Consider the following 21,267-nt stretch of genomic DNA (forward strand, 5'->3'; position numbering starts at 1 on the left):
AATAAACGAGGAAAACAAACGCGATAGCTACCGGTGCAAATATTTCTGTTATGTGGCTCGGAGATGGCGAGAATTTGGAGGTTCTCTCCCGAGGGAAGATAGGAAAAACTTTAGCGAGGAAGAGACGCGATCGTTGATGGCGCTGTGTTCCGACGAATATCGAGTGCTAGCGCGACACTCGGCTCGCTCTCGTTTAATTTATTTTCTCTAGAAACTGCTGCAGCTACGGAAGAACCAACCGGTTAATGGGAGCTACGACAGAACTACGACTGTTTGCTCGGAAAATATCTGTTCCCGATGTTTGCACGGAACGAAAGGAGAGAGGAGAGGGAACGGGTCACCGGCAACTGAATTTTTGACGAAATACCAATTCTCCGTACTCGCTACCTCCCTTTCCATCCGTGACCGTTTGCTTTTCGCCTCTGCCGACCTTCCACTTTCGTTTCTTTTCTTTTTCTCGGTCCCCTTTTCTCTTTTTCTTCTAGTTCAGAGAGAAAGGAATCTCGAACGCTAGTCTGGACCAAACTCGAGAGCCAATCGCGAGTCTCTTGTTACGGTTTCAAGGTTAAAAGCGTGGCCGGGCCGAGCTCGCCTTTTGTCATTTACGCGGACAAACCGGTCGCGATCGAACGGTTGCTCCGGCAGAAATTGCACGGATTTTCCAAACGAGATGACTTTGCGAAACGACTTTGTATGCTCGACAATCCACGATACTGTTACATCATCATGACAAATTTACACGGCACGTTACTGGGATGATAAAAACTATTTTACGCTCGATAGAATGTTGTTACACGCGATTGTACAAGTGGTTTCCCTTTGAAAACGAAGCGACACGAGTGCCACGGTAAATCTAATTTCGAGAGATCGCACAAACGACCGGTCGGAAAATGACATATCAACGAAACACGCGTGATCAACGCTGCCGGTTAACTCTTCCACGGCGTAACTCGAGAGAGGTTCGTCGAACATAGTATCGTAATATTTTTATATTTATTCGGAATATTTACTTTCTATAAAAAGTTGAAAGTACGCGTTATCGTTTTGCGTCCGTTATTAGAAACGCAAGAAACTTTAAGATAATGAAATAATTACGTTCTAGATCTTTCAGGATTAATCTTATCCTTGTTATTTTATTACGCCGTCGGACAGTTAATAATCTCCGCGCGCATTACGGATGCGTTTCTCGTTTAATTTTCGTTCTTTCAAGGATCGATTTTCACCGGCAGAATTCCATCAGTTTCCCTACCTTTCACGCAGATTCGTTGGAATTTACAATCGAAACAACGCGCTGTTTGCAAATCGTAATTATTTGATTATTCAAAGTTGAATTGGCGTAGTCTTTTGATTTCCTAGGCTATTAAACAAATAACCTGTGAAATTCATCGGCATCGTTAAACTCTCTTCTCTTTCTACGCGATCCCGTGAGGTTCTCGAAAACGAATCTCTGGCGCGCTCGATGGACCGCTATTTCCGGGAAAATTGCTTGCTCGCGACAAAGGGCGTCTTTTCAGCCGTCCGCTTCTCGTCTCCTTCAGATGTTTTTGTTTCCATCGCGGGACGCCTCGTTGCGCCGTTATTTTCGGCAGTTTTCTCTCCTCCTGACCGTTTTATTTCCAGATGCAACTACGTTGCACTTTGCCACTCGCTAAAATTGCACTCGCGTTTAATCTTCTCGCCGATTTCGCTCGCTGATTTCCAACGCAACTTTCACAACCGTTGTCGCGTATTTCGCGAATTCACGGAAAAACGCTCGTGATTTCAGACTATTTGAAATTGAAATTTCAAATAGCGCGAGAATTGCGGCAACCGCGTTCCATTCGTTAAACCGCGCCCCTTCGGGTAACTTTTTTTTTTTTTTTTTTGTGTGGAAACGTTTCGTTTATCTAACAGTCGTTGATAATTCGAGGGAAGTTGGTGGACGCGCTGGAAATGAATATCAAGCAGCGGCCGATATTCGTAAAATGGAAGCAGTTGGACGCGCAAGAGATTGGTACCCTAAAAGAAAAATTTATCATCACGCAATTGTCGTGGTTTATATTTGCAATTGTTCGTCGCGGTCTTCGTTTAGAAGAAAATAAGAAATCTTTCATCAGAGTGCTTTGGAATCGAATGCACGATGAATTCGAAGAAAAAGGATATTACGAAGTCGAAGATTTAATTTCATTCAACCGAAGATGTATCCGCCTTAATATTTTACTCGATTATACCTGTAATCTTTGATAACTCTAAGCTTCGAGCTCTTTCAGGCTTTAAGATCTGTCAGAACGTCGCTCGATAGACGACGATTTCTTACGAAGCTCGAAATTAACGTCGACACGATATTTCGGGCGTATGCTTGGTTTACAATCGATTTCATTCCAGATTTTCACTATAGCGATCGTGTCTCGTATTGCCGCTTTATGTCTTTTACTTCGATCGATTTGACAGAGAACGCGTAGCAAAGAAACGAGAAACGATTAACGTCGGAAACAAACATCGATTACGAGAAGTTCAATGAGCTCGGCCGTCGACTTTAGACTCGCGTTTTGCAAATACATCACGAGGAATTACATCGAAGACGATGGATCGATGACTTGCACGTAATGAACGTTAATAGGTAATGGATGACTCGCGTAAAACTCGAAATCAGGCAACAGCTTGGAATTGTGTCGAAATCTGAGACAAACACGTTATAGCGATAACGTTAACCACGTATTCGCCTGATATTATTATATAATTTTATCTCGAAATGACGAATCACAACCGCTGAGCTCACAATAATCTGCGATAACTTGTACACAATACTTTTATAAAAATCCCTTCGATTCTTATCGTCGATAGTTCTATTTAATATATATTGTCCCCGAAATTTTTCCGGAGACCGTTGTTATCGAGCAAACACAGGCAAGCAAAAGTTGCTATATTCTACTCAACCGGTTGAAAGATAAGACAGCGGGGAAAGAAACTATTACAAGCAATCTTGTATCGAGAAAACTCGGCTGTTTAACGAGCAAAGTTCACCGAATGCGATATAAGTCGATGAGTGATAGACGTCTCCCCTAGAAAGCGATCGAGTCGGCGCGTTGTCATACAGCGTTATCACCACTTTCTAAGATTTCCCTTCTTTCATCTTGTTGCGTTCCAAGTATCACCGATGACTACAGTTTTCGTCGGCCAGGCGTAATGCTACGCGACACCCTGTTATTTTCCAAGCGATATCGTTCGAACCGATGTCGCTTTCTAAAAAGTTTGTCTCGTTGCGATATTACGCGAATGTCAGCAAGGGCAGGCTTATTTCGGATCGGTGGGGATCGAATATCGCGTCACAGGCGATGCGAAAATATGTAAAACTCTGGTAGAGAGGAAAGAAAGAAGAAAACATTTTTGTTCGATGCATTTCGTTGAAACGAAATAACTCACGAATATTAACCGAGGAACCAACGTTCTTTGTTCCGTCGATTTTGTTCCGCTTTTAACAGGGATCTAGAGAAAGAGCGATCGATGACGCTAGAAAAACTAGGAATTCGCTGAGAAAAACACAGAGGTGAAACGAAAAAGGGAGACAAATGTGGCGCGTTCGTTGGACAAGCTCGTAAAGTATGTTTACGGGCAAGGCCGGATCGAGAGGGAGAACAAGTCACAAGGGAAATACGAATTCGTGGATGAAACGGTTTACGAACCGGTGATCCTCGGCTTGGCGATCGTATCAAGCGCGGAAGTAACGATTCTGTCAACTTTTACCGCTTTTACGCTACAACTTGATGACTCGGTTATCGTAAAATCCACGAACAAATACTTGTAAAGTCACGATCGGTAGTCATCAAAGTAAACGATACGTACATACGTTTCATTTTAAAGAAAACGTTTGCACGATATGGCGCGTGATCGCTCGATAATCGGTAAACATAAATTGTTTGAAAGAGCATAGCGATCTACCAGCTTCGTGTCTTTCGTATCGCGAATAGCGAATTTTTTCATACAATTTCGACGTTGATGGCTGTATGAACGAACCAACCGAGCATCCGATTACGGCTGTTCTAACAGGACAGAGCACGGCCTCGCTCGGGAAGAACGGGAAAGGTTGAAAAAACTGAAAACTCGCAGATTTTTTTCGGGTCGCCGGCTACATTTTTTCCTGCGACTTCAATTATTACGAACGATCGCGTGCTACTGTTCTCGTAAAACGCGCGCGTTTCAAGCTGAATTCCAAAGTTCGTGACAAGGGTAAAAAATTGAAAAGCACAAAGCACAGAGAAATCGCCGAGACTGGCGTTGTCGCATCGAATCCGACCAGTTGCATCGATAGCCTACGAAATACACGCATCGTCGTCGCTTCATTGGTTTATCGTATACCAGAGAGCAGGTATACGACTATTTTCCGAACGAAGACACTGGAATAGAGTAGCAATCATTTCTTGAGTTTGAAACGCGAAACGAGCGTCGAATTCGTTTCGCTCTAGTTTATGTTTCCAGTAACACCGTGTACGATGTTATAGACGATATTTATCGAGTTGAGCGGCACTCTGACAGATTCGTATCTCATTCTGTGTACGTACCTGTTAGAACGGTTGTAGAACGTTTCTGTTTCTACAGGACACGGAATGGTGAACGTTGTTCCGGAAGAAAAAGCGTTCAGATAACAGAATGTTCGGATAGTTGAGTACGTATTTGGATAATAGAAGCAGTAACAATACAGGTCTCACCGAACTTACTTACTAATTGAATCGCCTGATACACGAGAACTCGCTAATTTATTTCCACGAGTTTGGCCCACCTATCTTGCAGTTAGTCGCGTTTTATCTCTCGTCTCTACAAAGCATCTTGGTCTTCTCTAGTTAACGCGCTTGTTCCTGTTCCTTCATACTCACGGTGATCCTCCCGTTTTCGGCAACGTCGATCCATCGTCGGTCCATCGGTTAATCGAGTTTACGTTTAAAGTTTGATGGTTTGGGCGCGCCACGAATAACCACGATGAGAAGCTCTCAGCCTTTTCCATACGTTTCACAGACCTGTTGCCGCGAGCAGCGTAACGCAGGCATCTTTGCGATAATACCGATCTATTTCGGGATTCTGTTCGGTTACCACGTTATTCCGAATCCTTTCCGCGTGTCGTACGTTCCTAGTATTTATCCGATTCTTCGCGACTCTCTGCGCGTTTCCTTCGAAACAACAATCGCTTAAGCAACGCAACGACTCGGTAGCTTTTAATTGACGCGCGCCACAGCCCTGAATTCGTTGCAATCGGAGGCTCGTTGAAAAATTTCTGAGTTCTTGACACGGTCGTGACGAGTCGAGCGATTTTAAAACTTTAACGATCTGCATCGGTCGAGTTATTCGCGTAGTCGTCGAACAGATGGAAACCCCGGTTGAATCGGCGAAACAGGTACCGCGGTGTTTGCGCAACGCATCGAGAGACTCGGCTTTGAATTTCGCGAACGATGCATAAAATGTATCCGTCGAGCGTGCTCTCCGTTCTGTCTATCGGCCAGAGAATATAGTTAGTTGGCTTACGTTACCGGGACTGGTTCTGCAGTTCATCAAAGCTTGGTACAATAAACACAACGTCGAACGCTCGCTAGCTGCTCCAGCCACGCGAATTGCTTCCACGGTACATAAACCGACTTCTTCGGCACGTGCCTGAATGGAGAGAAATTCTTGCAACTCGACGATAACCATCTTCCGCGAATTCGTCCTCCATAGCATCCTGAAAACCTGAAATTCATCGATCAATTTCCGTGATAAGGAACTGGCGCGATAAAGCGTCGCGATTGCAATTTCGTGGCGCGCATCGAACAAGACGTGACCAAACTCTGTTCGAAAGAACGATAACCGGGGCTCGACTTTGAAAAGCCTGGAAAATCTAGCGCGGCAAATGGGTCTCGTTCGCGGTTTCATGGTTGCGGTCGATCAGATGAATTTTATAAGCCAGTCATCGATCAGGAAAGTTTTCTACAGAGGCGAAAGCATCCATAGCTAGTTGGAGCTATGTGAAATGCCGTATCGAAAATACTTCTCAGAAATTCTGTCGTCATTGTTTGCGCTCGAGAGCGGTCACCGGAGAATAATGGATCGAAGTCCGCTACATAACAAGGCATACTTTTTCCCTGCCATTCGCAGCCGGCGAATTTTCGCACGTTACTTCGCGATAAGTTTTCAAACGTGTACGTATCTCATTGGCCTTTCGAGCAAGCGGAACGGCCCGAGTTTCGCTTGTTGCGAAACCAGAAGCGTTAGAACGCTAGCTAGCTTCTCGCGGGTGAAAACTGCCGCGTGACGTTATCCCCGATATTTTCGAGAATTCGCGTCTCTTCCGAAACGTCGCCAACGTCTCGAAGCATGGACGCGAAAGCAAACTTGAAGCTTCAACGGGAAAATCTCGCCTCTCTGTTACAGGCATGAGTGCATTTCTGATGAACGGGCTCCTAATGCTCTGCTTCGTCGTAGCGACCATGCGGGAGACAATGGTCCTTGGATTTTCCGGGCCGACACTAGTCATGGATCAGGACATCCCTTCGAGGATTTGCAAGTACAGCAGGGGCTACTCGATGATCCAAGTTCATTGCAAGAATTTAGGCCTCGAATGGATTCCTCCGAATTTGAAGACGGAAATTCAGGTGAGACGAGTCAAAGCATCAAGTTTTTACATAATCCGGAAGATAGTGATTAGCGATAGTCCGTGTGTGATAAGCTATTTCGAAAGTTACATCTAACTTGGTTGAAGTTGATGGTAAAAGTGGAGAAAACGAAAGTACGGCGTTTCTTCTGCGATTACGTCAGCCGATCACGCTCGATCGAAATTGTGAAAAAGCGTTTCCTTCATCTTGACCATCAATGCGACAAAACTAGATGGCTAATGGCAAAGTAAGTTATCATAGACGGAAAAGGGTCGTCACTATCTCCCAAACTGTTATGTTCTTCCGTTTGCAGCATTAAACGAATCGAATTCTTGCTATAGGTGATGGACGCGTCGGTGAACAGAGTGCGAGTATTGACGAACGACAGTCTGGCGGCGTACACGAATCTCGCCTACGTTTATCTGAGCGACAATTTCATCCAGGAGATCCAGGAGGGAGCATTCGATAATCTGCGATACCTGAGGGTGATCGATCTGTCGACAAACGGTTGCGATACCCTTCCCAAGAGTCTCTTCCAGTTACCGTATCTCCAAAAGATTTATCTAGCGAAAAATAGACTGAGCGACGACCTATTCAAAAACATGGAAGCAAAGTCTCCGTTGATCTTCTTGCAGCTAGCGAAAAACAGGCTTAACAAAATACCACAGTTGGGTCCGCTCCCCACGCTGTTGCACCTGAACGTCTCGGGCAACAGCATTGCCTCTGTTTCTCCGGAGGATCTGGCTTCCTTCTGCTCTTTACAGATCCTTGACTTATCTAAAAATCCGATCAAATTCGACGCGAATAGCTGCGAGTGCCAGACGTTGAACGCGTGGCTGCGCATCCGTGGAATTCATTCGCGACCGGTCTACAATTGCACCGAAGAGTACGAAAGGGGATGCACGAAACCGGAGTTCAGCAATAGAACCACGGAACTGTACGAGCAGTGCTCGGAAATACAGCGGTTGAAAGCGGAGACGGAAAAGGCCAGGAACACGTGGATATTGATCGCCTGTTGCATCTCTGGCTTCCTCTTCTGTCTGTTCATTAGCTTGTTTTGTGTGCACAAGAGAAACAAGCGGAAGAAGAAGAAGCTGAAGGAAGAGCAGAGGCTAAACGCAAACAACGCAAATACCGAGTTACTCAACAGTAATTTAAACCAACCGGAAAACACTTGAAACCTGGCCATAGCGTCCAGTTGTCAAGCAGAGGTACCTACGATCGATTCGATTCTATGTTCGATCGACGAAAAACGAACAAAATGAGAAACAGGAAGACGAGAAGCAGATGTTAGTTCGTCTGACCCTTAGAACAAAGAAAAAGACATATGTCGAAACCATTTTTTTTTTTTTTTATCTTTCTAAATGTACGCTGATATGTATAAGGTGTTACGTGAGACCTTGATCTTTCATGAATATGAGAGTATCCCGTAACAAGTGTGATCTAATAAAAAACGAAAGCGATGGCGAAAAATGTAGTAGGTAGAAAATGCGGAAGAAATTACTTTAGCGAGGCTTCGCGTTCAAGGAAACCGATACGAAAACTTGCTTCCAACGTATGTCGATTCGCCAACGTACACAAGTATTAAAACGGATGTTGCCTCTGCTCGTATTCTCACAGGATAACCTTGCGATAAGTTATACTATGGGAATATTAGGTTGCAGAAATTCGATCGAACGCACCGTGTATTTCTAGTATCAGTTTCCTGGAATCCGAACGCCTCGTTTCTATGAGTTTCATTCGGAATTTGCGAGATCGATTTGCCATCGGTTCGAAACAGCGAAGACGCGCCCCCATCGAAAGATTTCGAATATCGGACGGAGGAAGGGTAGAATTATTCAGAGGCACCCAAGTACTTAGCAATGTTCTTGCGATCATAGAAATGCGTTAAGTCGTGAAATTAAATTGTAACGCGTTTACAAGGACAAGAAATTCAGGTGAATTCCTACGCAAAATAAATAACCGTGCAATCTCGGATTATGATTCAAGTTTATGATTATGAATTTAATCGAAAACCGATATCACGAATTTCCGTCGTTTGTCCTGTTTCTACTACCTAACGCTAAACAACGACTCTGATCGTCGTACGCGATATCAAAATTTCGATATACATACATACGTGTTATTATTATCGTATAGCTGAAGCTAATGAATGTTATACAATCATAAATCTGATACGTAAGTTTTTGGAAATGAGATTCGTAAAATTTGATAGAAGATGTGTTTTCAATTCAGACGCTTAATCGACGCCTTGATGATATATATACTATGTATACGATGTAATTCTCATCACATGCGTCTTTTAAACGGACTTCGTTTCATCGCTTGAAAACGTAACGTCGCTGTGAACACACAGACACACAATATATACTTATATACAATCTTATATACATACTTATATTGTATGCACGAGCAAATACATACGTATGTATGTATGTATGTATAGTCATGTTAAATATTGCGTTTATTGATATTTAACGAAGAAAATATTTTCTATTATTTTTACGTTCGAGTTTTCAAAAGTATTTATGTCTTTTTTAACCTCAAATATATTCACTATAAGCGAACATTTAAATTTAATATAATTTTATGCTTTTTACAAAAAGTGCCAAATGTCGTCAATGCATTGTGTATAAATTTCCTAGTTTCAAGTACGGCCTACAAAGGAAAAAAAGTAAATGATAAAAATGCTATGTTATGTCCAGCTCTCTAATACCAGCTCTTCGTATTTGTACAATTTCCTTAGTTATTCTTTTTAACCGCATAAAATAGACCTGAACAATTACCTGAACACAAAGTTGTTGAACATTTCGAGTATTAGTAAACAACGACGAAGATGACGAAGAACTACGAATTGCGAAAAATCCGAGTTGATAGTATAAGATCAAATTTTGAACTAACAATAAGTAAGACACGAAGCTACAACCTGCCAATCGATAAATATCTTTTCTATATGTATGTGTTAAGTATTTAAACTTAAATTATACTTGTAATACATTTCTATTGAATTTTCTTTTACTTTCAATACGTACGATGATATATTGTACAAAAGTGTTACCGACAGTTCGATAAATTATATGAAATAAAACTTAACTCCAGTCGACCATTGTTTTACCAGAAAACCTGAAATTATTTCATTGAGAAATTTTAGTTTTGCCTTTTGTTGTTCGCGTCAATGAACATTTTAAAAGATAACGTATCGATGAAATCTCTTTCTTGTCATTTAATTTATCGATAACAAGAACATTGGGTAATTAAATAGTCATTTAACTAAATAAAGTTTGTAAGTTAATTCTTAAATTAGAATCCTTCTGTTAGATGACTGCGGGTTTTATTCAGTGTAATGAAAATTTTGAATAGGAGTTGAAACTAGCTTCTTTTATTATCGTTTATTTAATGTTATTTGGTTAATTTGATATAGTTATCGATCTGCTGGTTGATTATCTTGATGAAAATGTTTTTATTCAGTTCTTACATCAAAGATGTGCTGTGTTGATAAGCAGATCCCTCTTTTCATTAGTCTGTCAAGAGATGCCGTCCTGATCGTCATTGCGAAGTAATACGGATATAGAAAAAGAAAGATAGAAATGTGTAGATATACGCAAAGATAACTACGGGGCGATATCACGTATTAGTTTAAGGTTAACCAATAACTCATGCGAGCGCAGGCGAGTAAAGCACAGTCAAGTAACGGCCTTCTATTTAAGTGGATGTTGCTAGTCATCCGACGAATTGTTGTGCAAGTGAAAAGTAATGGGACATTCGTATGCTGGAAAATAGATACGTCTATCTTCTTCGATCGTAAGTCGCGCGAAACACTGACTAAACATTTGTTTGTGTTTTCCTTCATTTACATTTTATAATATTTCTCGCTTCTATCTGCCAGCAACATGCATCAAACCTATCGTTTTGGGTTATCTTGAAAAAGCGTGATGATGATATGACAGTTCATTTATCAGACGTGATTCTAACAAACGATGAATCATGTAATATTATTAAAGATGTTAATCAAACTGTAGCGCACACTGCCGAAAATTTGTAAATTCTAGTTTCTATTACATATGTTAAACTCGATTTGTCAATGCCTTGCCAATCAGATTTCTTCGAATAGTTTTACAAGAAGTAAGCACGTGTAGATTACATCGGACGAGTAAAGTCCAATTTGATATATAACCAGTAATTTAATCAATGTTCTTTGAAGCATTATTTTAAGCAAGCAATCCCATATTATATAAGGAGATTAAACCAAAGTATTCTGTAAAAGTATTAAGAACGTTTAAGTGTACAATTATTAAATGGTCTGCTTTAACGTATTTAGTTAGTATAATCGTTTTGTATTGTTGCTATTAAATAGAACTGTTAAAAGTTTTTACATATAGGAGCAGATATCGATTTCCTGTACTTATGTTAAATATAGAACATGTGTCAAATCGGGAGCAATAATATCTATTAATATGTACTAATGCCAATTAGAAATCTGATAAAACCCTACCAATACTTAAAGATATATTTTATATTGTTAGATTTGATTTGTTAACTTATCATTTTGTACATCACTTATCAGAACAAGTACTTACATAGTATATGCCTATTCTACTTATTTATTTATCTTTCATTTGTATATATTTGTAGTGAAATAATAAAGTTATAATAGCATAGTACATTAATTTTATTGTTTGTAAATATACATTAATTTAACAAAAAATTGTTATCTTTCCTGTCCATACTAAAATTTTGCAGGAAAAGCTAATTAATCAAAAACCGTCATGGATGGAAAAGTAAAAGCAGAAAGAAGAAAGAATCCTAGAGAAGGAGCAAATCCACTTAGTAATATAACATTTGCGTAAGTTCAAAGAATACAATGACTTGTTCGTTTCTTTCCTGTTATTGGCTACTAATAAAAACACAAGTTCACGGTGATAAGTAAGCAATGTTTCACTAAAGATACCTTTGAATCGGATATAAAGAAGTCTTGCAAAAGATGGTATAAGAATTATCTTGAATTATATTGTTAAGTCAATAAATGAGAGAGAAAGAAGCTGTCAATGTTTGTCATTATCTACCAGTATTTATAGACAAAAATTTTTGAAAGAACTTTTCCTATTATCTTTAATCAGGTACTATTGACATTAGTCGTTTGAAAACAGATAATTCTATTGCCTTGTAACATTTGGTTCAGTCATTGATTTGAAGATAATGCAAAGTAAAAATGCTGATGCATTGCTTACTCTTTATCATTGAAATTATGTCAAATTAGAACATCATTTGTCATAATAAAAACTTTATCTTTGTTGGTAGATTTACATTACCTACTTTTTGGGCTGGTTATCGCAGAGATTTGGAAGTAACCGACTTATATAAAACTCTCAAAGAACATAATAGCACTTATTTAGGTACAAGAATATCAAAAATATGGCAAAAAGATTATGAAGCATATAGAAAACAGAAATTACTGAACAAGGAAAAAGGAAGTAGCGATGAAAGTTATACTGGAAGAAAGAAATTGAAGGAGCCTAGTTTACTAAAGGTCCTTATGAAATGTTTTGGGTTTCAATTAATATTCTATGGAGTAATTTATGCGATTTCGGACATAGTGTTTAGGTACATTGTCTAATTTTATTCATATTTATTATTTATTATAATTATAGAAAATCTGTTAATCAAATGCACCGAATTTTTCAAATCTGATTACTTGTTCAGATTGTCACAACCCTTGTTTCTCGGTCTTTTGATTCGTTACTACGATCAGACGAAAGTCGAATCTATGCCACTGCATATTATAACGACCAGATTATACAATTCTTCCAATTCGCAAGTTCATGAAATTGACGAAGCGATGAAACCGTTAAGTCCCTAAGCCCGTTGTATCTTGCACCTACTAATCCTTTTCTCATATCTGGTATTAGATAGCTTAATATTTTTTTCTCTTTTGCTTAGAAAGTAAAACAAAATTAGTTGCTAGTTAGTTAACTACTTAGATTAATATTTAATAATATCAATATAGAGATGTCGTTTATGTAGTTTGGAATTTAGTTAATTAATCAGTTACTTGATATTTCATGAATAGTAACTTCTTATGTTTTATATATACAGAGTAATGCAGCCAATATTCCTCGGAAAGCTTTTAAAATTTTACACTGATACAATGACAAAAGAAGATGCCTATCTATATGCAGGTGGTGTAATATTATGTTCAGGAGTGTTGATATTTATTACTCATCCGTACATGTTAGGGATACTTCATATGGGAATGAAAATGCGTATAGCTTGTTGTACACTGATCTATAGGAAAGCATTGAAGCTTTCGAAAACCGCTTTGGGTGAAACGACAATAGGACAAGCGGTGAATCTTTTATCTAACGATGTTAATAGATTTGATGTAGCACTTATATATTTACATTACTTATGGCTTGGACCACTAGAAACCATAATCATAACATATTTTATGTACAAGGAAGTAGAATTATCCGCTATTTTCGGAGTTATAATACTTCTACTGTTTATTCCTTTACAAGGTAATGAAACTTAATAATTGTTGTGTATTAAATGTAGTACAAATGTTTCTTGTATTGTGTATAGCTTCTGTTTTTCCTTTAAAAATATAGGATATTTGGGTAAAAAAACTTCGGTGTACAGATTAAAAACTGCTCTTAGAACAGATGAAAGAGTCCGGTTAACTAATGAAATTATTAATGGTATTCAAGCGATCAAAATGTATGCCTGGGAGAAACCGTTTAGTAGTTTAATTGAAAGGGCAAGAAGGTATTTTTTGTATAATAAGAATTTTCTTTTCCGTATATCTATTTGCAAACATGATATCATTGATATCGTTACAGGAGAGAAATTAGTGTTATACGAGGCATGTCTTTAGTTAGAGGTATTACTATGTCTTTCATTATGTTTACGACAAGGATGTCACTTTTCATTACAATAGTAACTTATATATTGTACGGTCATAAAATAACTGCCGACAAAGTGTTCATGTTACAAGCGTATTATAATATTCTGCGGATAAATATGACTGTCTACTTTCCACAAGGCAAGTATATTCGAATAGACAACTATTAGCGATAGATTAAATCTAACAAAACAATCGATGTCGTAGGAATAACGCAAATAGCTGAATTGTTGGTTTCTGTAAGACGTTTACAAAAGTTTATGTTGTACGAAGAAATTGACGAAAATAGCGATAAAATGGAATGCAAGCAGAAGGAATCAAAAAATGACAAGGGTAAAAATGATGCAAATATCATAGAAGAAGGTGTAAGTGATGGAAAACATAAGACAACAAATTATCGAGGAGAATATATTATGTCGCTAAAGAATGCTAATGTCAAATGGTTTTCACACGATCACGAAGATACGCTAAAGAATATAAATATCAACGTGAAATCAGGCGAACTAATTGCCGTTGTTGGCCAAGTTGGGTCTGGTAAAAGTAGTTTACTTAATGTAATGTTAAAAGAATTACCATTAAAATCGGGTACTATAGAGGTTCGTATTGTTCGTATAATTATATATAATTATATCTTCCTCCTATAATAAAATAATTGTAAACATTCTATTTTGTTTTGCAGGTAAATGGGAAAATCGCGTACGCTAGTCAAGAACCGTGGCTGTTTGCTGGTTCTGTTAGACAAAATATTTTGTTCGGTCAAAAAATGGATCAGTTTCGGTACGAACGTGTGGTTAAGGTTTGTCAATTAAAAAGAGACTTCACTTTGTTGCCGTACGGCGACAGAACGATCGTGGGTGAAAGAGGAATTAGTTTGTCGGGTGGGCAACGTGCTAGGTCAGTAATTATAATACTATTTATATGCATTCTATTAAAGACGATATTGTGTTGCAATTAATCGATCACATTTGCATGTACAGGATCAATTTAGCCAGAGCGGTTTATGCAGAAAACGAGATCTACTTATTAGACGATCCGCTAAGCGCCGTAGATGCGCATGTAGGCAAACATATGTTTGAAGAATGTATCGTGAAATATTTAAAGGGAAAGACTAGAATTCTCGCTACGCATCAGTTACAGTTCTTACGAAATGTCGATAGAATAATCGTTTTGAAAGACGGAGAAATCGAGGCTGACGGGTACGATCCGTGGCATCTAGTTTTGTCACGTTTCTCTTCTTCAAATTATTTATTTAATTCAAGTTTTACTCGTTTCAGTTCATACGATGAGCTTATTGCGATGGGAATGGACTTTGGAAGATTGTTAGAAAATCCTACTGAAGAAGAACGACCAGGTTCTGTACCTGCTAGCAGGTCTAATTCTCGGAACGCTAGTAGTACATCTTTGAGTTCGTTAAAGAGTAGCACTACCGAGAAAGAGGATCCGATCGAGGTAAGTAAATATTTTGTTCGTCAAAGCGAACAAAGACCGAGCGAAAACTAGAAGCGTTTGTAAATTATATGTAGGTAGCTGAAGCGCGTACAAAGGGCAAAGTTTCCGGTAAAGTGTATGCATCGTATTTTAAAGCTGGTGGAAATTGGTGCATCGTAGCTACGATTGCTATGCTCTGCGTGCTCGCACAGATATTAGCCAGTGCCAGCGATTTCTTTATCTCTCAGTGGGTCAATATGGAAGAAAAATATGTAATTATCATTGCTGTCTTCTTCTTCTTCTTCTTCTTCTTCTTTTTGTATTTTATAATTTCGATGAATCGTCACGAGTAAATATATTCGTTTAAAGGTGAACGAGACAAATGGTAAGATTGAAATCAATTGGAGAGGACCGATAAGCCGCGATGTCTGCATGTACGTGTACACTGCCTTAATCGTTTCCACTGTCGTAATTACTCTACTACGTTCGATTACATTCTTTACGACGTGTATGAGAGCCTCGACTAAATTACACGATCGTATGTTCCGATGCATAAGTCGAGCAACAATGAAATTCTTTAATACAAATCCATCGGGTCGAGTTCTTAATAGATTCTCGAAAGATATGGGAGCCATCGACGAGGTGTTACCAATAGCTCTAATCGATTCCTTACAAATTGGCCTGTCCCTTCTTGGTATTATAGTCGTCGTTGCGATAGCCAACTACTGGCTGTTAATACCCACCGTGATCATCGGAATCATCTTCTACTATATTCGTGTCTTTTATTTGGCAACTAGTCGCAGCGTGAAACGGCTCGAAGGAGTTAGTAAGTATTTGTTTCTAACACGATTATTTCCTCCGCGTTTTATTTCCAAAAGCGAAAAGTATCGTTTTTCATATTCTAATTCTAATGGACTAATTGTAACGATTAAATAATTTGTAATAAAAAAACGCTAGCTCGGTCACCGGTGTTTGGACATCTCAGTGCAACTCTGCAAGGGCTGTCAACTGTTCGAGCCTTTGGAGCGGAAGAGATTCTTACGAAGGAATTCGATCAACACCAAGACTTACACTCGTCAGCATGGTACATATTCATCTCTTCTTCGAGAGCATTTGGATTCTGGTTGGATTTCTTCTGCGTTATCTACATCATGCTGGTCACCTTGAGCTTTTTGGTGCAAGATGATGGAACGGAGGGTGGTAACATTGGTTTGGCCATAACGCAAAGTATTGGATTAACCGGAATGTTCCAATGGGGTATGCGGCAAAGTACCGAACTGGAAAATCAAATGACTTCGGTGGAACGTGTGGTGGAATACAGGTGAGCGTCTCGATAGAATATCATTAGCATGATCTTTAAGCAAGCAATATTTACGAATTGTATTTTTAGCAACGTGGAAAGCGAACCACCGCTCGAAAGCACGCCGGATAAAAAACCTAAGGAAAGTTGGCCCGAAGAGGGTAAAATTGTGTTTAAGAATGTATATATGAGATACGATGCGGCCGAGCCTCCGGTGCTGAAAAATCTCAACTTTGTGATTTATCCGCAAGAAAAGATAGGGATTGTCGGACGTACAGGAGCGGGCAAGTCATCCTTAATATCGACGTTGTTTCGTCTTGCGCAGCTCGATGGTGTCATCGAGATCGATGGCGTGAAGATCAACGAGATCGGACTTCACGATTTGCGTTCGAAGATCAGTATAATTCCTCAAGAACCTTTCCTGTATTCGGGTTCAATGAGAAGCAATCTAGATCCTTTCGACAACTACAGCGACGATTTGCTGTGGCAAGCGTTAGAGGAAGTCGAATTAAAGGAAATGGGACTGGATTCTCATATTAACGAGGGTGGTTCCAATCTGAGCGTAGGTCAGCGTCAATTGGTTTGTCTCGCCCGCGCGATCGTCAAAAATAATCCGATCCTGGTTCTCGATGAAGCTACCGCGAACGTTGATCTACGAACCGACGAACTCATTCAAAAAACCATTCGTTCCAAATTCTCCACTTGTACGGTGCTGACCATCGCGCATCGTCTTAATACCGTGATGGACAGTGATCGAATTTTAGTGATGGATGCTGGTAGAGCCGTGGTAAGTTACTCATTATGCATCGAATTACAACTAGCAGAAGGTAAGTCGAAGATAAGAAGAGTGATTTAACAAATTTGTTTAACCTCGTAGGAGTTTGATGCTCCGCACGTGTTGATCGAAAGGAAAGGATATCTAAACAGCATGATAAACGAAACCGGGCCTGCAATGGCAGAAGTTTTAAAGGAAGTCGCTCGCCAAACCTACGAGAATCGTACGTCGACCACACTCTGATAATTTCGTAACGCATTTGCCAATTTCATAAACGAAACACGGTAATAAACGCCACTTTTTTAGATTTTACAAACTCCACGGGCTATATTTTATAAGTTTATATTCTCTTTATACGATTATTGATCGGTCGGGTTAGTTAACTCTATCGAAGCATACGTCATTTGAACAAGCCATCTTTCACCGGATTTCGTGTTCATCGATACAGTATTATTACATAGATTTTTGTAAATGAACTTAACATACTTTTATTCAGATAAACATTGCCTTGAATAACCGTGACGAGATTCGAACGTACTTAAATTTAAATACGTGATAGACGCTATTTTTGTATAAACGATACATATATACAGTTGCGGAATAAAGCTTTACCTCGCTGTTGCGATTCTTCTCTCGTCATCGCTGGTTGATGCTACGAGAATATATATATATATAAAAAAAAAAAAAAACATTCGTTAAAGGGGGTAGATGTTCGCTCGATTTTTTGTAAATAGAACGTTTTGTCCGATGGGTGCTATATGAAATCAGTTTCGTTAAAACGTTGAAAGAATATTTACGGGTTGCTAATGTTTTCCGTCTGCATCGCAATGTTTTATATTATGTGATAAGGAAGAGAAGGATTTTTATCAGTTCGAACAAAAACCTTTCCAGTTTGTACTGTGTCAGGAATGCAGTTCTTCCTATGCGAGATTTTAAAAGATTCGTGTTTTATATTTGATATTCCCCGTGATCATTTTATTCGCTGTGCAATTAAATATATTGTACCTCTAGGTGAAATCAATTGTTTTATGTACAAGTGCCTATGTAATTTAATTATAGATGAAAAATATAAATGCAGGGAATCATTTATCTTGATAATACATCTTTATCTTTTTCGTTTAACCCTCGAACGATTTTCCAATACTACTCGACTTGGAAAATGTCGTCGTCGTCGTTGCCCTTTTAACGGCTGAACGACGGCAGTGGTTTCAGCAACGTTGCGAAACGTAACGTTGTTTCGTATGTGAGTAAGAAAAAGTGACGATCCGAGACACACGATTTCTGGAAATATAAATACTCTTTGTTTATTATCGAATTTTCGAACAACAATTTCCGTTTACTTCTTAATTACGTCAGCACGAAGAGAAACGGACGTCCGATATTTGGTACGTATAGAGCCTTGTATCGTCGATTCTGTTCGATATGTACGCCATCAAACGGAGACGAGAAGCAACAGTACACACATTTTTCGCCGTTCTGTTTCATAGGTAATTGTAAGAACGGTCGCGAGTTTGTTGCCATCATGCGACCACACACACACACACACACACACGCTCACAAACACACACATACACACATAACACGCATATATGTATGTATATATACTAAAAAAAGAAAAAGAAAGAAACGCGACGACAGACGATTAGAGGATAGTCGTCGTTTTGTTGTTCTCTATATCGCTAAATAAACAAGTATACCTCCTAATGTCTATACTCTGCTTATACTCGGCTCGCAACAATTGGCCACGATGCGAGTCAATCGCCCAGGCACATTCTCGCGAGACAAGTACACTAGTGTATCGTAATACTGACAGTAAAGAGATTACTATGATATTAAAATTAAGCTCACGTTGCGGTTCTGCGCGTGCGCGTAACATTTAAAGTACAATTACGCGGGTATAACGGCTAGGTTATATGTATATCGTATAGTAGAGCGTGTATATTGTATAGTTGTAGATAATCGTTACTCTAGTATTAGAATTACAGGATTATCGTTTGACGTTACGTTCGCAGATACATCTTTCTAAGTGCCTTGTAGTCGTTCGACGTAACGATAGTTTTGAAAAAAAAAGAAAAGAATCTCGCATATAATACACATGTACACACGCATACACGTGCACGCGCATGCGTGCACCTACTACACACGCACTTATTATCTTTTTCCTCCTTTTACATATATATGTATATATACAAACCAGTATAAAATATCTATGTTCATTATTAGTCTTATCGTGCGTAGATTTGTTGTTCGCTAAAAACCGCGCGTAAAATCCGCTTAGAAAAGTGTGCCCGAAAACGTAGACGCGAATTTTACGTAATTCGTGATTTCGATACTGATACAAGGGAGATCGCTAAAATCTAAACGTCGTATAAATAGTACGATGACTTAGCTAAATAATAAATAAGGACGATAGAGCACCGATTTGTCCGATATATACAAACAGAGAAAACGAGAAGCGATTACGTATATATAGGCGAGTGGCAGAGGACTCGCTTTACTTTTTCCGTCCTGTTATTCTTTCTCCTAACTTCTCCAACGCGTTTCATTCTTATTTACTCTCCTTTCTTTCTCCTTTTTTATTTTTCTTTTTTCGCCGCGTGCTCGCGCGAAAAGGAAGACTGCGCGCTTCGCCCGAATTCCTCTTTCCTCGAATTTCGCCGATCGCGATCAGTCGTCGCGTCTGCTCCACGTGCAGAAGATAAAACAGGATGGAGGGAGGTGGTGCGCGTGTATCTTTCGACATGGTCGAACCTACTCGCGTCCGACTTGCGCACGTTCAAGTAAATTTATGAATTTCGCTCGTCGTACACAGGACGGTCTGCAGCCAAAGTAAAATTAAAAGGGTCGCGCTGTAGCTCTCGTAGACAAAAGTCGAGGAGCGTACGTCCAAGGCGTACGTCACAACGTGAAAAGCACAAGTCAGAACGACAACACACGGTCGTGAATCGGTTGCTGGAGAGCGTCGAAACCGCTACATTTTTCACAGTTCCGTAGATGCGGCTATTTGCGAGATTCGGCGAGGAAACGGCGTTAACGTGGTGCGCGTTTATCACGCTACGCGAACGAACGTTTTCAAACGTCTGATTCTACACGAAACGCATGGATACTTGGGCAAGTGCGCGGATACTTGGCCTTGTCGCCGCTTTCGTACAAAAGCGAAAGAAAGAGAAACGCGGACGAAGAGACTACGTAGGTATATGTAAGTATATAACTACGTAAGGATGCATTACGTCGTTTCCTTCGTTCGATCGTTTCGCTTTCCTCCGTTTTAAACGAGAACTTCGAGACTTTCGCGCGATCGAGCCTTCTGCTGTCCGCATTTTCCGTTCGCCTGAACGATCATGGCGACCGATTGGCAGCCGCTCTCGGAGCTGACCGGTCGAATCGGTGGCATTGCGAGCCGCAGCTTGTACCAAAATGTGTGGCTGCCGGAACCCAAGTTCCCGGTGTCGTTCCAATGCAAAACCTTCAAACGATCGAGCGAGTATTCGCGTATGTTGTTGTAAGCTCGACTCGATCGTTTCGCGATCGCGGTCGTGTTCAATAGATTCTTGGTGATGATGACTATCGTTCGAGTGGCGAGCGACGACAGCTGATTCAGGACAACCCCCACGTTCGTTTCGTTCCAAACGTTTCCCAGCGACTCTGGACTCAGCACCACGATCACTCTTCGACTGGAAACGGCGTGCGGCCCGATCTCCACACCCCCTGAAAGAAAAATCGTTGTATTTCTTTTTCTTCGACTGTGGAAACAATTCGTGAGATTAGAGCGTCGACGATGTACGTACGTACGGACGAACGTTAACAACGACGAAACGTTAAATCGGCGTCATCGACTGGATCGCGATTGGAAAATTCCTCGGCATCGATAACCGTTGGTAGAGAGACGTTTGGGCGCGAGCACCGAGCTTTATCGGCATCCTGTCGTTTGTTCGCCGATGTTTGATGAATTACCAACAAAATGGACGATCAGTCAAAGGATGAACTGGATTCCGTCGAGTCGGCACGCGAGCCAACTATGCCACGACCATAGAAAGCTTTCACCGCGTTCTCGCTCTCTCTCTCTCTCTCTCTTTTTCTCTCTCTTTTGCTTGACCAGTACTTTTGAATCGGAGCTACGCAACCGTCGATGCGGAAAATTCGAGTTTCATCCGAACTCGTGCAACTTCGGCCAAAGCTTTCTTTCACTTTCAACCGTTCTTCCGTCTGCTTTCCAAAATTCCGAGGTTCGTTCGCTTTTAACGACGAATCGAGAACGAGCGGACAACGG

At 40.0% G+C, this 21,267-nt stretch overlaps 3 protein-coding genes and 1 long non-coding RNA gene across 11 annotated transcripts in view; 2 read left to right on the forward strand and 2 right to left on the reverse strand.

Moving 5' to 3' along the window:
- Window positions 1–11,263, forward strand: part of Lapsyn (Leucine-rich repeat activity-regulated protein at synapses) — a 35,344-nt gene extending 24,081 nt beyond the window's left edge. For 3 of the 6 annotated variants that reach the window (XM_072020660.1, XM_072020659.1, XM_072020661.1), the window contains exons 2-3: window positions 6,376–6,596; window positions 6,938–11,263. In XM_072020660.1, coding sequence (XP_071876761.1) covers window positions 6,376–6,596; window positions 6,938–7,774 — 1,058 coding nt within the window. In that variant the 3' untranslated portion in view covers window positions 7,775–11,263. Of the gene's footprint in view, window positions 1–3,407; window positions 3,701–4,657; window positions 5,591–6,375; window positions 6,597–6,937 lie in introns of those variants that run through there. The other 3 variants (XM_072020662.1, XM_072020665.1, XM_072020663.1) reach the window with 3 other exon arrangements.
- On the reverse strand, window positions 977–3,336 carry LOC139996342 (uncharacterized). The gene is made up of 2 exons (XR_011802202.1): window positions 2,211–3,336; window positions 977–1,998 (listed from the first exon to the last, which is right to left on the reverse strand). It is a non-coding gene; the product is annotated as an uncharacterized lncRNA (long non-coding RNA).
- A 73-nt stretch (window positions 11,264–11,336) lies between the features above and the next one.
- Window positions 11,337–18,095, forward strand: LOC139996320 (probable multidrug resistance-associated protein lethal(2)03659). Of its 2 annotated transcripts, XM_072020626.1 has the most exons (15): window positions 11,337–11,439; window positions 11,895–12,197; window positions 12,297–12,440; window positions 12,690–13,111; window positions 13,202–13,358; window positions 13,433–13,635; window positions 13,702–14,090; window positions 14,174–14,388; window positions 14,472–14,690; window positions 14,769–14,943; window positions 15,018–15,194; window positions 15,292–15,748; window positions 15,880–16,243; window positions 16,313–17,009; window positions 17,100–18,095. In XM_072020626.1, exons 1-15 carry the CDS (start codon window positions 11,363–11,365, stop codon window positions 17,238–17,240), a joined length of 4,140 nt encoding a protein of 1,379 aa, XP_071876727.1. In that variant the 5' UTR covers window positions 11,337–11,362; the 3' UTR covers window positions 17,241–18,095. The 2 variants fall into 2 exon arrangements, with proteins under 2 accessions (XP_071876727.1, XP_071876728.1); XM_072020627.1 differs by lacking the exon at window positions 12,297–12,440.
- Window positions 18,096–18,275: 180 nt separating this feature from the next.
- The window catches only part of LOC139996331 (interleukin-1 receptor accessory protein-like 1-B), a 128,480-nt gene continuing 125,488 nt past the window's right edge, over window positions 18,276–21,267 (reverse strand). For both annotated transcript variants that reach the window (XM_072020657.1, XM_072020656.1), the window contains one exon: window positions 18,276–20,705. In XM_072020657.1, coding sequence (XP_071876758.1) covers window positions 20,266–20,705 — 440 coding nt within the window. In that variant the 3' untranslated portion in view covers window positions 18,276–20,265. The remainder of the gene's footprint in view (window positions 20,706–21,267) is intronic.

Source organism: Bombus fervidus, chromosome 17 (assembly GCF_041682495.2).
Source record: "Bombus fervidus isolate BK054 chromosome 17, iyBomFerv1, whole genome shotgun sequence".
Classification (NCBI taxonomy): domain Eukaryota; kingdom Metazoa; phylum Arthropoda; class Insecta; order Hymenoptera; family Apidae; genus Bombus; species Bombus fervidus.

Bases quoted from the DNA above. Each gene is read 5' to 3' on its own strand.
- LOC139996320 (XM_072020626.1), top strand. From the start codon at position 11,363: ATGGATGGAAAAGTAAAAGCAGAAAGAAGAAAGAATCCTAGAGAAGGA. The intron at 11,440-11,894 runs GTAAGTTCAAAG...CTTTGTTGGTAG, and splicing joins CTTAGTAATATAACATTTGC to ATTTACATTACCTACTTTTT. The intron at 16,244-16,312 runs GTGAGCGTCTCG...TTGTATTTTTAG, and splicing joins GAACGTGTGGTGGAATACAG to CAACGTGGAAAGCGAACCAC.